We start from the raw sequence: 16,936 nt of genomic DNA, 5'->3' as shown, positions 1-16,936 counted from the left end.
GTGGATTTGTGTGCAAGGGGTGACTCTCAACTACCTGCACCTAATGTGGATTTTGTTTGATTAGATATCTCAGAAGCCTCTTGTGAAATACTCACCTCTCACCTGTTTAACATAAATCTAACACTTACACAGGACAACAATAGAAGTCAGTCAGGAGATCACAGGCACATGCATAATTATATCAGTTGTGCTGTGAAAGTGGTACTCAAACATCTTAAGGAATGAGCGTTCAAATTCTAACAAACAGTGCTCTATATCCAAAAGAAAAACCTCCCCATCACTCTTTTGTGAAAATGGTGAAGAATCCCAGGAACAGTTGCTTTCTTCTAACACTGAACAAGAAACTTTATTAGAATAAGGAAAATGGTGTTCTCTCTCTCTCTCTCTGCTTCATTGTCAGATTTCTGCGTGAGCCCTCCCACTGCTAAAGGCCCCTCCCCCTGAAGGGGAGGAGTCATTGGACCCAGGAAACAACTAAGTGCATGAGACAACTAATGAAAAAAGGAGCAGGCGCGGGGGTCACAGGTTTAAACGGAGGGAAGTGGAAGGGGACACCGAGCAGAGAACCCCGGACAGTGCCCACTGGTCCCGGAAGGTGTCAAGGGAGCCAGTGGACGCTGCCCAGAGGAACTCTGCCCGGATGCATGAACAGACGGAGGAAAGGAAGTAGGCCCCACAGTTGCAGAGCACCCTCCCAGCCAACCTCCTCTCCCTGGGCTTGTAGATGGCCATTTTGGTCAGGGCTAGGAGGAGGTTGGCGAGGAGGTCCCGTGACTTTGTGGGCCCACGGATGGGGTGTGTGTAGATGAACAGGTGCGGGAAGAAGTGCCGGGCGAGTGGGTGAGCAGAACTTTGCAAGCATAAGGTATTTTTCCTGGGAGTGTTTGTTTTTGTGAAAGGAGCTGAACGAGAATCATTGGCCATGTCACTTTCTATTCACCCACAGACCCTGGAAGATTGCTGGCAGCCGAAGCACATCACAGAGACAGAGAGAGACAGAGAGAGCGTGCGCCATGACTTACAAGTACAGTGCTACATATTTTCTCACAGCCAAAAGTAATTTAATTTCCATGTGCTATGCCGTGGGTGCCTCTAGAGCAGAGGCTGCCAGTTTTGCCCAAGTATGCTAATAGATATTGAAGATTGAAATGCAGGCTCTTGTCAGCTATTAACAAAGCAAGGGAGTATTTGTGCCCTCCAGACTCACTCCAATTAAAAATCTCAGGCTGCCGTTGCATGGGGGTGAGGGAGTGAGAGGTGAAAACCATCAACAGTTAAGCTGCAACAGGAGGGAGAAGATGACAGGTGCTCTAAGACAAGATCTGCGCAGACAGTATCACATTTAGTTAGAAAATAACGGCGATAAATATGTGCAAAGGGAACAGAAAAATAATGCAATCATTAACCTGTTGGCAGTTAGATAGATCTCCATGCTTTGAAGAAAAACAGACTTGCTGAATTCGAAATCCAGGCGAAAAGCCACCTGTAGAGATTAAAAAGAGATTGAAAAAAAAAAAAATTCAGAAATATAAAAATGTATCCAGCAGTGGAAGACCTGAGCGTCCCCTCTGCCAAAATGCTTTCCCATTAACTCTATCGGGGCAGAGCACAACTTTCCAGCCAGTCACAAAGTGCGTGGGAGAAAGATCATCGATGAAATGTTACAGGAGGCGGGCAGGTTTCAAACAGTCATAGCTTTCCTGAGAAAACAGCTACTGAGTTGGTGGTTTGTTTGTATGTGTTTAAAATTAATATTATTATTTAGAATAAAGAACAAAAAATCCTTTTTTTTAAAAGGCCTATCAGGTTCCCTGTGCCGTACAATTAACTCACATCTGAGGAATTGTTTCCACCAACAGGGACAAAAGTGCCAAAAAGACGTTCCAACAACAATAAAATGTCATTAATATCAGATCTGAAAAAACCGTGGCAATGACCTCAAACTGTCTGGGCCTGTGCACAGCTGATTATAATAGTAAAATTATACTCCCGCTCCCAGGGCCAAATTTCCATTTCCAGCTTGTCTTTGTTTTGGCAGGACCTGAACTACCTGATGCCACGCAGATGCTTTCTTAGCCCCTTTAGGTCATGTCGAATCAGGCTGCTCCATTTTATTTTATGGCCACAAGCACACAAGACTGCTTTATTGCAAGGTTTAAATTCTAGAGAGGTGAATGAAGCACATCCATCATTTTCAAGCTTCTAACAAGCAAAAGTTTCAGACTAATATATGGTTTTGAGTCAGGGAAGGCTTCTATCATGACCTGCCTCTTTATATTCCAACCCTTCAGCCTGTTACCCCATTTTCCCTCTAACACAACCTACAGGGAGTTGATATATATGCTAACTCTATTTTGTACGATAAAATTGGCAGTTTATTCCCTGTTTAGATGAAGGGAAAAAATATTCATATTAGTAAAATGTGCCACAAACACCAGAGATGCGAAATTTGGCTGCAGATGCAAAATCATATCTATGATCTTCCTTCAGCTCATTCTGAGAATTGCAACATTTAAATGGGGATTTAGGTTTGTCTTTTGAAAACCTCAAAGTCCAGGGATACTCAGCTGTCAAAATGAAACTTGTGATAAAAGCAGATTGGACTGGAGATCGGGGCTGGATTCCTGAATGTGCTGCAGAGTTGCTACGTGACGTAGGGAGGACAATACCTTCTTTCTCCCACCTCAGCCTGTCCCGCACAAGAAGCAGAGCTCAGCACAGCGTCAGCTCCTGAACGCCATTCTCAAATGCTGCCATGTCCCCTGTCTGCTCAGTGGCACCGCCCGGGTTCTACAGCCCATGGCCCTTCTGCTGCCACAGAGGAGGCGCTGGAGCGCCCCGTGGGCATGATATTTCATTTGGACGCAGTGGTTTGAATAATAGGGACTATCTTTACCTTTGCTTTGGCTCGGAAGAACGGGTAGCTAACATTGCACACCTTCTTGTTGGGGCTCTTTTCTTCATTCATACATTCAATATTGACGTCTGTATCGTCCTGAAATGGAATACAACAGGTTCACGCTACCAGAAACACCAGAGAGACCCACAGCACGTCTCTCGCAGCAAACGCGCTCCCTCTGGCTGTGCACACTGACCGAAAGGCATCCAAATCAAAGCTTAAAAAGAGGGAAAGGACCTTTGTCGACGGCCAGAAATTCCTCCCATGCAGTTGTGTTAAACCATTATCACATTCAGAGAGCGAGCTGTTCAAAAAGCCAATTTCATATTTCTTGGTTTAAAATCCTATGCTGGGATTTTAGATGAATGGAAAAGACCAAATAAAATGGATTATTCTTGGCCCAATCATCACAAAGAAGAATAGATTTGCTGTGATCAATTGTACTAGCGAAATAACAAGAAATAGCTCTGCTTATTTTATTATATGGTGACCACATGTTAGTGATAATTAACTTACTTAGAATGTAGGCTCTTTGGGACATCTTTTTGTTCTGTTTGTACAGCACCTAGCACCAGGGGGGTCCTGGTCAATGACTGAGGCTGCTAGGTGCTATCTTACTACAAATTATAAATAATAACAATAGTCACAGTTCAGGGCAATTACACCTGTATTCCCCTTCTGCTGTCCAGCAAGGCACCCGCTCCAGGCTGTCACCTTGGGTGAAGATACGTCTCCCACGTAACGGGGGTATTCCCAGGCTGCACAGTTCTCTGACTATACTGTGAATTCCCCAGCAAAAGACAGCCTGGCTAAGCAGGCTTGCTTCACTCCTGTCTTCAGAGACAGTGCACAGTTTAGTGGGCCCAGTTCTGCGCTATCAGACAGCTCTTTCTAAGCAAGCACTTTTATTCTTAAGATAAAACCATTCCAGAGAAAACATATTAAAAACAACAAAAGAACCTACACTCCTGCTAAAAAATCTTCCCAGAGATCAGCCCCTAACTCCAATCAGAGCTCTGACTGGTGATGAGTTCTTCAAAGCCCATCCAGGAGTTCTTCCTTTGCTTACCAGCTCATCACAGCTTTCGCTCAGAAGCAGCTCTCCCAGGAGTGAGTGAATCCCTTCTTTATCCAGTCTGGGTCTTTGACAATGAGTTTCTCTTCAAGGCGCACCTCCCAAAGGATGGCTCTGGAAGTGAGTCATTTGCACGCCCATCTTCCCAAGTATTTCCCAGGAACCTCACTCAGCTAAAAGGTCAGCCTTGTTTGGCCCACTGTTTTAAAGCGTCCTATGAAGCATAGAACACTTTCCATTGTTTACCTAAATCCTGCCTCCCCCTTAAGAGAAGCTAAATACCATCTCACAATCCTACATAAACATTTGCATTTTTGATGCGCTGATCTCCGAAGACAGTTTACCTTAGTTCAGTATGGTTTGTCCAGGATATTGCATGTCACAACAATGAATCAGACAATGGAATAATGAGATAATGCAACAATAACATAAACTTGCTATATTTAATTATAACAGTCAGCCAGGGAATGCACCGTCAAAAAAGTGAGCTACCGTAAGGCTCCAAACAGTACAGCCCGTAACAGTGACGCTGGAGTATGTGGGGCCCTTAGCATGGGGACGAAAGATGTCGTTCTAGCTAACGCACTGGATTAGGACTCAGCAACTCTGAGTCCAGTGCCTGGTTCTGCCACAAAGTCCCCACATGACCTTGAACATTTCACTGTACCTCTGTTCCCGTTGCCTATCTGTCAGGCGGCACTAATAATACTCTCTCTCATCGTCTATTTGGATGCTCAGCTCCCTGGGGCGAAGACTGGCTCTTGCTGTGTGTTTGTACAGTACCCAGCGCAATGCATGAGTTCAGCTGGGAACTCGAGGAGCTACGTGTTATTCTAGTCGATTTGTCTTTATAAGGAACACTTTAGGTAGGAGCACTTTAGGAAAGCAAAGCTGTCATAACTGGCAGCCGTGTTTTCTATTAATGCTGCTGCAGTGCGCTTACTTTGTTACTTCTCGTAACATTCGTCCTTGGGTCATTTGGAGCAATCTATCAGAAAATACAGAGTAGATCCTCACAGTTTTCTGATTTGTGGACAACGTGTCCTGCAATTTTCCACTGGCACAACTTTTAAACCAACAAATGCGAGACATTTGATACCCGGAACGGTTATGAAGTCACTTAGTGGATGAATGAAGTCTCAGCAAGATCAGCATATTTTACTAAGAAGCAGGATTTGGAGTGCTCTCTCAGGAATCCCTCCAGGCGCACATTGGTGGGCTTACACACAATGCCATCAACACTTAGACATTTACTACACTCCAGGCCAGAATGATGGATCAAAGCTCTCCACAGCTCAGACACAATGCCGAACAGTCAGCTAAGTGCTGAAGAATCTCTTGGCTCAGATACCCTAGGGGTGCCAGGGATTGGAGAGGTGGGGGAAGGGCAGGGCATGCTAATCTGTTTGAGAGCCAGTGATAAAAAGATACAGTCCTCTCCCGTAAGCAAAATCTGTCTAACAGGGGCATAGAAAAAGAAGCAGAGCATCCAGTATTCTGCACTTAAATAAAACGGGCTTGCTCCTCTGTAAGAATGAATCCACACACTGGGGGGCGGCAGCTAGGCCAGAAATGTCTCCAGGGAGGAGTGCAGGGCTGTGCTGAGCCGCACAGCTGGCCGTGGGGCTCTCTGGAGCCGGGGTTCTCAATGGGGCTATTGACAAACGACGGTGCCAGCTGCCGAAAGCCTGGAGTTGGGAGATGGGGGACAGGAGCGAGCCGAACCCCCATTTCCCTCATCTTCCTGTCAGGAGGCTGTGCTGAGCAACATCACAACGCACCCTGACAGTCCTCAGGCCACGTCCTGCCATTGCACGTGTGCACAGCCCTGAGTCGGTAGGGCCAACCTATGCCAAGGGGCGAGTCAGACCCTGACTGCTCACAGACCACCTGTATTATGAAGATACAACGAATCAGCGCGAGGCACGGGGCCTGCGGTGGCGGGACATCCTGCTTCAGGATCTCAGGGTAGCAGAACTGTAAGACCCTGGGAGTTTCCGTCTGGAACTAGCTCAGCAGCCGCGGCAGTGGCTAGATGCAGCATGACATTCCGGTTCTGCAATAAAAGGCCAAGCTCTTCCATTCACCGTGATGAGGCCTGACGGTGCGCATGGAAATGCTGCCTCACTCAACGCACACACTGGGAGGCTGACAAAGTGGCTGATACGGTTGCTGCCATGTGCAGTGTATAAATCAGAGGTCCTTTTTTTAAGGCACTCCCAGACTCCGGCTGTTTCGTTGAGCTGTAGGTCCCAAATGGCATACGAAGGTTCCAACCATATGCGCCTTCAATCTTCCAGTCAGCAGTGTTTGCAATGCAGCTGTATAGTGGCATTGCCTGGCCCAACTCTAAGTTATGGCTCTGTTTCCATTATAAGCCCATATTTCCGGGGGAGTTATAACTCAGCAGTAAAAATTCATCACTGACTGAAACTTGGCTTCCAGCACGCTCAGCTTGGAAGCAAATTTTTTTTTTTAAGTCATAGGAGTGCAGGAGCAAAGGCAGGAAGAAGTTCATCAGCGTTTGAGTTGATCTCAGGTGTTGACAAATAAAAAAGTAGTTTTGTCTTTTAACAGTGAAGGATTTAACATCCCTTAGAAGCTTAAAAACCGAAAGCATTGACAAACTTCTTAGGAGACAGAATTGCCAGGCTGGATCTGACATAGGGTCCTTGGCCGGTACCAGATGCTTCAGGGAATAGTGTAGGAAGAAGAGCATGTAAGAGCATCCTCCTGATCCCAGGCAGGGCCGGATTAACTCTCCTGTGGACTGGGGGCTATTAGATTTTGTGCGGCCCCTGTATACAAGTCTTTTTCCTAATTTAAAACAAAATGGTCACAATTATGGCATCGAGGCTATTAACGCTATACTGAATTTGCCTTTTAATGAACACAAAGCCGTTCTGTGGTTACACGTCAGCCTTAAAACATGTCGAAGAGGGGTCAGGAACCTGTGACACACGAGATGATTTTGAGCGGCACTCACACTCACGCCGGGCCGACGTCACCTGAGAGAGGGATGGGGAGAAGGGGCAGGGCCAGGAGAGGGGAGTGGCTTCCATGCGGCGAGGAGTGGGGCTGGGAGCGGTTCCTGGCCAGGGAGCTGGGCCCACGTCACGTGGCAGAGGAGTGGGAGGAGGAAGTGGCGGGGATTTATTTTTGCAGGGCCCCCCTTAGCTGCAGCTCCTAAAACCCCTGAGTTAATCTGATCCCTGGCCCTGATCCCAGGCAGTCAGTAACTGGTGCTGCCTTAGAGCATGGAGGTTTATATCCCATATTGCATTTTCATCTTCTCTCATGTAATTGTGGAATTTCTTATCAACAAGATATACGGCCATTCCTTTTGCTGCTGGTCTCAGCCATAACCCAGTGAAAACGGAAAAGTTTTCATTAAAATCTAACCAAGCTTCATCAGCCCTCAAAAAATTATTTGGTTCTGTGCTGAGCTTGAGATCTGGTTATTTCCTTTATGGCCCTCGACAGCTTTCCTGATGTTAGATTCTAATCCTGAGATCTCTACAGAACTAAGATCTGCATCTATTTTTCCCCATGTAAGATTAGCCTTGATAAGGAAAGAGAGACAATATTTTCCCTGGTGCAATGTATACTTAACTAACTACATCTCCAGAGTTATAGTGAGAACAGGATGAAAGAATACTAGGTTAACTTGCACCCACTCTGAAGATGACATGGGTTGCCAACCTTGCATTTTAGTTTCTACTGACATGAAGATCTGAAGTTGACTTTTTTTTACTGACCCAGTAAACTTTTTACTGACATCACTAAAAATACCACAAACAATACAATAATGTCACAAAGGTGTGTACTCACTCACGATATTCTGTACACAGGAATTCAGAATTACGCAATTGTTTTAGCTGCAGTTAATTGATCAATCAGATTCTTTGGGTGTGTGCAATAAGAGAAAACAGGAAATTGAAAAAGTCATGGTCAGTGTAGTTTTATGATACAAGAAGTGATTCTGAATGAGGACAATCAATGTCAAAATACAATATGTTTTATTTCTACCCCACTTAACGGACATTTTCATTTATTTACGGGTTTTCAGACAGTGTTAAAATTGTACATTTTTTTTACTGACTGTCTGTAAATTTACGGACGGTTGGCAATCCTGCTGTGTAAAGATTGAACATCCGGAAGCGTAGAGCACTACAGCGTTAGAGCTCCAGAGAGTCGCACTTCCAAGAAATTAAAAAGGAAAAAATGTGTTGCAGATGAGTAATGCAATGATTAATTCCATCTTTCTTATTTACAGTGAAGCATCCCACCATCCCAGGAGGTTTTGGGCGATAGTTTGAATACTTCTCCACTCTGTTTCTCCTGACCCTTCTCTTGTTAGAAACTGAGGAAAGGAAGTTTGGGGGAGTGATGAAGAGGAAATATGGTCATGTGATGAAGGCACAGAACTGGGAGCCAGGGACTCTGAATTCTGTTCGTGGTTCTGCCACAAACAACAAAGAAATTTAGGCCAGTTAATTTAAGCCCTGAGTTTTTAGAACAGTTTTCAGTTTTGCAAGTACAAATCAAATACTAATAATTTTATCTTGCATTTTTCATCAGGAGATTCCCCAAGTGCTTTAAATTAAGAGGTGTAATGCCTAAGGATCTGGCGGGTTAAAGGGCAGTTCAGATCAGTGGGGAGCATTCAGGGAATGATAGCCAGGAAATCTAATCCAAGAGGAAGATCTAGGGGGCTGGCTGGCAGAGTGAGCAGCATGTCAGGAGCAGGTGGGGCATCAAGGCAGGGTCAGGCGGGTCCATGTAGCAAGCAGCAGGTGATGGCTTGTTTTGCTCAGACAAGGCCAGAAAGGAAGCAGGAAGTTTATATAAGGTCACCAGCCAATCAGGGTCAAGACCATGTGCCAAACAGGAAGAAAACCTTGGAGCCCTGGTAGCTGGCCCACCCATGTCTGGGAGTTCTCTGGTAGTGTGACGTATTGGAGGAGCACGACAGCCAAGGCAACTTGCTGAGAACCTGCTGGGCCTGGATTTGAAACCATGGTCCCAACAGGAGGTCAGTATCTTTATCCAGTTTTATAGATGGGGAAACTGAGGCACAGAAAGGCACCTCAGAGCCCAGAATAGAACCCAAGTCTCCGGACTCCCACTCCCATGCCCTGTCCACTAGGTCATGCTGCCTAAGTAGAGGTCACCCTGAGGCCCATGTTTGTCCTCAATCTCTTTAGATAAAATTTATCCCATGCCAAGAGCACACGTGTGGCCCCTGGAAAGCCTGTTATGAAGTGTGATTTAAGTCCTGAGCCTCTGTGTATGTTGGAATTTCATTCCTGGTGCTTAATTTCCTTGCCTATACAATGGGGATAATTGGTTGAAACAATAATTAAATTATCTAAAACAATGAGTAATATGAATGATAAAAATGCCTAGATGAATGCGACATGACAGAGACAAACCACCATGGCTTCTGTAACGGAAAATCATATCTCTAATCTCCTAAAATTCTTTGAGTGTGTCAAAAAGGTGGATAAAGGTGAAATAGTTAGTGTGATTTATTTGAACTTTCCAAAAAGCTTTTGACAAAGTCCATCACGAGAGGTTGTTAAACTAAGTCGTCATGAGTGAGATGTAACATTCTGTGATGGATGAGACAGCAGCTTGGAGAAAGTAAATAGGAAGAAATGATACATTTTCACCCTGGCAACAAAGGGGTGGCCCAAGGTTCCTCACAAGGACCAATGTAATGTACTCATTAATGATCTGGTAAAGTGGGTGAACATCAAGATGGCAATGTCTGCCGATGATGTGGAATCTTTCTGGTTAGTCAAGACTAGAGTAGGCTCCAAAAAATGCCAAAGGGATACAGCAAAACTAGGCAAAAGGGCAGTATAATGGCAGGTGAAATTTAGTGCCGACAGATGCAAGGGAACATTCATTAGAGGGCATAATACGGGGAATCTTTCCCCATAAATTGTCCATTTTGGCATTTTTTGCATCTTCCACTGAAGTATCTGGTGTTGGCCACTGACAGGGACAGGCTACTAGGCTAGATGGAGTTTGAGTCCGATCCAGTCTGGCAATTCCTACATACCCACCTCACTGCAGCAGAGGGGTTGTTAGGCTACATTAATCTTTGTCCAGTGAGTATGGAAGGGGCTATGGAAATGCAACACAATAGCAGTAGTGTTGAATCACTTCCGAAAATAAAACGCGCTATTTGCCAATACCTCCCCCCTTACTATCTAATGACTACTCTTTTTTTGGCCCAATTTAATTTCCATTGAAGTCAACGGCAAAACCCTCATTAGCTTCACTGGTGCAGAATCAAGCCTATTGATGGCTCTCTCCTCCCCCCCTCTTTTTTTTTTTTATTGGCAATGAATCGCTCCTAACACAAGTGCAAAGTCATGGAGAAAATCTAAAGGTTTTCTTACCTTCTGGATCAAACTAGCAAACTGTAGATTTCTCGAGAAGGAAATATTTAGGACAGTGCTATATGCATTTTCGCCTTTGTTCTCCAGTGTGGTTTCCACAGCCACCCTCCTCCTCGTGCTCTCTATGATAAAAATGGATGTATCAAAAGCTAGAGTGTAGGCGGCGCAATCCGACTGTGACTTTCTCAGTACTCTTCTGCAATACTCCCTACAAGAAAAGCAGAGCATTAAAGCAGTGGCCAGGTTGGCATTGTTTTAGAAGACATCTATAAAAGCTTTGGAGGATACATTTGAGTGTATAGCACATATGATCTTATATAATCTGGGGCTCTTTATACACCCAGGAGTTTATCCGCTGACATAGGATGCAGCTTAATGATTAGTATGCATCGACACACAGTAAGTTGAGCTTTGAGCTGTTGCAATTAGTTAAATGAAGATTTATCTTTAGTGCGTTTAATCTGGTTAAATAAATGTATTGACCAGTTTGTATATAAGCACACTGGAAATGCTGTATTGGCCTACAGCTATTTGAATGGATGTGAGACTCCCTATACAAGAGCTGTATGCGTGTAATCCATAACACACAAATAATGTGGGCTAAATTTTCAGAGGCCTTTAAACCTGCCCCTAAAAATGTGTGCAAACGTTAGCATCGGCAGAACTGTAAGCATGTTTGTATTTGGCCATGAACACTGGTACCCAGCGACCAGCCTGGGTACACAAATGCATGTCTGTGCAATCAAAATAGGGGCTTTCGTACGTATTTCTGATGAGTTCAAAATCAGATAGTCCAGGACAGTGGGGACAGGGAATATTCCCTGCCACTAGAGGGGAAGTAGCTTGCTTGTTCCTACTACAATGTGCCTTGTGGCAGAGCAAAGGATAGCAATGGGCGGCTTAAAGGGGTCTTCTCCAGACCTCCTTGGACTCACAAGATGTCTTCTGTTCAGGACCATTGATGGGAGGAAATACGGTACAGGAAACACACTTGCACGCTAATGAAACAGAAACACGACTGAGATGCTTTTCTTTCCTCTAAGCTTTGTGTGTTTTTATCCTGCCAGAGCTGAGCTGAATACCAGCAAATAATGCATTCCAGCTCTGTTTATTAGTCTCCCTGTGAACTGGACAGTGCCTTTCCATTTCATAAATCCTTCCCAACTGCCTAAAGTGCTGCCATAAATTCAGTCTCTCTCCTTATCACCCAGGTAAGAAGAAAAAGAAATACTCATTTGTGGCTGGCAATGCTAGTGCAAGTAAATCTTTGCCCAGTGTGCCTGTCACGCCACAGGCTGCTCTGGAAGGAAAGGCATCACATGGTTCTAATATTGAGTAGATGTGAACTCTCTTTTGCTGTGGCTGTTGAATAACACTGACTAACTGCCCTGCTGTGACAAACTGGGGTGCAATCCAGACCAGTGAGGGGCTGTCACTCCTGCCCTACAGCCTTGGGAGCCTTACGATGCCTTGCTGCAGTAGCTCCCATTTGGGGCGCTTATAAGCCACCTTCCAGCATGCAAACCACATCCTGGGTGCCTGTGTGTGATTGCAGCCTGCCAGCCACATGTGGGTTACACTCTGGCTTTTACCAGCCTGGGTTCCCCCAACACACTCCCAGTCCTGGATTCTCATCCTGCCCCCCCAAATGTACGTCTTATGCTGCCCAGCCCTCTCCTAGACAGTCCAAATATATTCAGTCTGTTATTTTTTTAAGGGAATAATATACCCCACCTCATCGCCTTAAATAGAGCTACCCAGACACTTTAACTTAAACACACAGGAGAAAACAATAAACCAAGTTTATTGACTATAAAGAGAGCAATTATAAGTGAGTACAAGCAGTGGAGCATAAGAGTCAGAAATGGTTACAAGAGAAATAAAGATGAGAAGCTTTCTAGTGCCTAACTTAATAAACTATATTAGATTTAAAGCAAAGTTTCTCACCACATGCTTCCAACAGCATTACTGACCAAGCTCTTCAGGTCAGCAACCTTCCCCCAGAGGCCATTGGCTGTTTCTTTTGTCTTCTCAGGTACAAAGAGTGAGGTGGACAGAGCGAGAGAGAAAGAGTTGTCCTGATGTGTTTGCCCCTCCTTTTTATAGTTTCCATCCCCCTGTTGAGAAACATTTCCAGCTGGGAACCAGGAGACAAAGAGTCTGTGTGGAAGGATGTTCCCTGCTGGGTTTTTTTCACCTGTGTATGCTCACATGCAGGTTTCCTTTTGATTCCTCCCTTCCCACTTCCTGCTTGATGACTTTGTTTCCTGCTTAAATGCAAATCAAGGCATGCACACACTCCTTTGTTCAAGGCAGGCCTGTTTGACCAGTTTGATGCTATGTGAGTTTTGAACATGCACTTTTCACGTCACATGCAGGGAAGTTTATACTTTCTCACATACTGCTGTTTTACACATTTTACCATGATATTACTGATTAGCAAGTTATGTGTTTTCAAATGATACCACACAAGGCATACTTTGTACAAAGATTGTTACAATAGCATGTAGGTGTGAATACAGGGGTGTATGGTTCACCCCTGGGCATGGTTGTTGTCACCTAAATAAAATGTTGCATGCTGGAAAGTAAGACAAAAAAGATTCAGTATCAATACCAGACAGTCAAGATGATCTATAGCTTCAGTTTTGTTGTCTGAAATTTCTGCCCTGGCATAAGTGCACCGATAAAAATGGAGTTACACCAGAGCAGAATTTGGACTGCAGCAGACTTTGCAGATTTCTTGATGGATGTGTCGGTTTTTTTATATTAAAAAAAAAAAAAGGAAAGGAAAAATGTAGCAGAGAGGAGCAATGTGTTTCACGTAATGGTGAAACTGTCACTACATCATTGCAGCGATAAACAGGTTTACTTCAAACCAAAACTTAACAATGGTTTTCTCAGCAAAAATTGTCCCTATATTTGTTTCTCTTTTAGGGCCTGATCTAACATCCATCAAAGCCAATGGGAAAACTCCCAGTGATTTCAGTGGAAGTTGGATTGAAAACTTGATGCACAACAGCAAATCATAAGACATTGCACCGAGCCCCACTCATTTGCTATCCATCGAGGGAGCTGTAGACCATATTTATAAATATCTTCAAACGTCTGATTTGAAATGAAACATTAAGTCCCCTATTCAGCAAACTTAAAGCATCAGACTAGCCCCATGGCAGTCGAGGGGATGATTTATATGTATAATGTTAGGCACGTGCTTCAGTATGTTGCTGAATTGAGTACAGAAAAAAATGATTAAATGGGCAAGGGCCACAAAATTAGGGTTGAGATCTTGATTCCATAGATTCAGGGGTACTTGGATTCAGGGTTTTCGTTCAGAGCAATTTGTATAAAAAATGAGAGAGGGGAAGGAAGGTTTCAGGTCATTATACTGGTTAACTTCAGGGGAAATATCCTGCATTGATTTACAGTTTGTGCAATCAGGCCAGAATCTGGTCTGAGGTGCTTAACTGTCTGAGAGTCTGATGATCAGAACTGGCAAGCACATCCCTAGAAAGTCAGTGCACATGTTTAATATTGCACTGCATAGTTTCCTAAGCCCCGTGATGGCATTTCATGACCACATCACAAGAGGCACTGACAGCTCCGTTGCATATCTTATTAACTTGCAGCAAATATGAACAAACTGATGAAAAGACCTTTTTTGTTGCAGTTGTTCTGGAAGATATGTTGAGACACAATGGGCATGGCTTTGATTTTATTGCGGCCACATCACAAGCTGCACGGATGGAAAAGAATTCACATAGCCTCAACAGAAAGGAAAGTGAAGGAGATTTCTTGCTTTTGTTGTTGCAATTTGAAAATTCTTTCTAGTAGCATTGGGCCATTTATAGACATTCTTGCTAACAAAAAACTAGCAAGTACAGAGCGTAGGTTCTGAACACAATAGCTATGTTCGGTATGGACACAAATATTCTCTACAACCCCATTTTGCCGGTATTTGTGTTTAAAACCATTCCAAGCTCAAGGGTGTTTTTAGGCCCAAACATGCCTGGGAATCACAGACCATTAATTATTATATGACAGAAACCAAAATCAAACTGCAAAGAGAGCAGCTACAGATTTAGGGCCGGCTTCAAAGCCCACTACTTCAATGAGAGTCATCCCATTGATTTTAACGGATATTGGACCGGGCTCTTATTCTCCTCCTAGATACCTTCACTAGGAAATATTTGTAACTGAGCACAGGACACCAGATGTAAACTTGTTTCTGCTGCGTGTATCAAACCCATAATCACTAAGTGGGTGACAGCAGCATTTTTCCTTGTATTTACTGACAGGTTTCCTTGGGGCACGTCACCGTAGTATCAAACATGAGTTGTGTTGTCCATCACCAACAAACTGTACGTGTGTGCCCAGGAAGAGGTCATCTTCTGGGGCGGGGTGCACTGGCAGATTGGGGGTAGAGGAGGCAAGAGGGCTGGGGAATAGAGGGGGGAAAAGATGGTAATTTAGTGGACTTTGCTAAGGGCTGTAAAATAAAAATAAAATCAACCAGAAAAAGTGAAAATCAATGAAATATACAAATATGTAAAATGGAATAGCAACAGGAAGAGGTGAAGGACAAGGCCCAGCTTTTTAAAGGGACTACCGGGACATGATTTCCATGTGAGTTAGACCCCTAAATACCTTTCAAAGTTTGACCCCAAGATTTTAGCAAGATTCCAATAGGGGTTGATATTTCTATGGATATCAAGGCTATCCAGAGTTTTACAGTTAGTGATAACTCTGACACTGGCAGACCAGGTGCCAGCTCGTGCTAAAGTCCCAGGGCAATTCATTTGTGCATTAATACAGAGCAAAGTGATGTGAAATGTGCAAGAGTGTATTTGGTGTTTAAACTTCATGAAAACTAATGGGACGTTACATGCATTGTTTTCACTTATCTATACCTGATATAATGTGATAGCAAATGGTTCCATTGTATAGACCCCTGTAACTAAATAACCCATCAAAGGAGAAAGAAGCCTGGTGTCATGCAAAGGAAGAACTTTAACAGGCAAGCGCTCATTCTTGCGCATTTGAAGGCAAGCGGTCATTGCGTGATGATCCGAGACCAAAGAGTCTCAATGCACTCCTCTCTCTGCCAGTCAAAGAAAGAGCTCACGTGGGTGGTGACTCTGCCAGATTGTTCCAAGAGAACAAATGTAAATATGGATACAAAGGAAAATCCTTCATCTCTGAATTGTTTGGACTTTTACAGGGAAGGGTACCGGGTGCAAAGAGGAGATCCCCAGAGACAATCAGGAAACTCTGAAAAGACTGTTGGGAAACTGACAATTTATTACATCTCTGCCACCTTTTGAGATTATGATCTGTACATATATTTCACCTGCTTTAATTTCTCAATAACCCTCATTTCTTTCTCCTAGCTAATAAAGCTTGGATAGTTTATTATAGAACTGGCTAGCAGCATTGTCTTTGGGGTGAGATCTAGGATGCAGCTAGACCTGGGTGACTCATGGGACTGGAGGTAACCTGGAATATATGTGATTTTTGGAGTAAAGCATCCACCTACCACAGAATCTTGTGTGCCTGGGCGGCTAGTGGACCGGAGCGCCTGGGAGGATGGCCTGTGATCCCTTGATCTGACGTACAGTGCCTCAGGGATTTATGTTTGTTGCTGGGTTGGTGAAAACTAAGTATACAATTCAAAACCAGTTTGGGGTTTCAGACCCTATTTATGGCAGTCTGCCCTGAATAAGGTACCCACGCTCCTAAGCCCTCCTAGACACTGTGACAATAACAATAATTTTGGCAGTGATATTTAACCTCATGCTCCAGGGCCTAAGCCAATTGCTCACTCTTAGAGAGCAGGATGAGACCTAATATGTGATGATTCCACATCTGCTACTGCAGGGTCCTTACACCTTCCTCTGAAGACTCTGGTACTGGCCACTGCCAGAGACATGGCACTGGACTAGCTGGATCACAGGTCTACTCTGTCGTGGCAATTGCTTTGTTCCGATGGAACATAAATCGTAAATCAATGGGGCGAGAGTTAGGATCAGACAGGAATTGTGTGGGCTGTTGAGGCAGAGGTTAGGAGACTTTCACCCACTGTTCAGCTTCTCTGTGAATAAATTACCGCATTTTACTTTGAGAACCAGGCAGATTTCCTGGGTTTCTTACCTCCTTATGCTAATGCTGACAACAAGACACCAACCCTCGTTGGGCAGCTAGCTAGTCTGCATTCGGACACAGGCAAGCCCATGGCACTGTGGCTAGCGTATACAGTGGGAGTCCAAACAACAGCATCATCCTCAGAATAGACATTGAAACTCGTAATGAAAATGCCTCTGAAATCCATTGCCGAGGGCAAACCAGTCCAGCCAGGAGAATCAAAAGCTCATTATATTTTGAGAAGCCCTTCGGAAACAACCAAAAAAACCTCCAAACAAACAAGCAAACCCCACACAGAGAAGATAATCAGAGCTGCATGATTTATCTTCTTCTGCATGCATGCGCTTAATTATGATGATTTCATCATTTGTTAACACTGGATGCGCACAGCATGCATACGGGACATGAATC

The 16,936-nt window shown here is 44.2% G+C and overlaps 1 protein-coding gene across 1 annotated transcript in view; it reads right to left on the bottom strand.

The window, feature by feature from the left end:
- The window catches only part of ITGA11 (integrin subunit alpha 11), a 143,887-nt gene that overhangs the window by 23,533 nt on the left and 103,418 nt on the right, over nucleotides 1–16,936 (bottom strand). The window contains exons 21-23 of the mRNA XM_067556056.1: nucleotides 10,388–10,595; nucleotides 2,897–2,995; nucleotides 1,407–1,483 (exon numbers count right to left, since the gene is read on the bottom strand). Of these exons, the coding sequence (XP_067412157.1) occupies nucleotides 1,407–1,483; nucleotides 2,897–2,995; nucleotides 10,388–10,595 (384 nt within the window). The remainder of the gene's footprint in view (nucleotides 1–1,406; nucleotides 1,484–2,896; nucleotides 2,996–10,387; nucleotides 10,596–16,936) is intronic.

This window comes from Emydura macquarii, unplaced genomic scaffold (genome assembly GCF_026122565.2).
Source record: "Emydura macquarii macquarii isolate MOO-44397 ecotype Brisbane River unplaced genomic scaffold, CSIRO-AGI_Emac_v2 contig_1644, whole genome shotgun sequence".
Classification (NCBI taxonomy): domain Eukaryota; kingdom Metazoa; phylum Chordata; order Testudines; family Chelidae; genus Emydura; species Emydura macquarii.
Note: the sequence above shows the minus strand (reverse complement) of the source record. Positions and strands in the feature narration are given on the sequence as shown.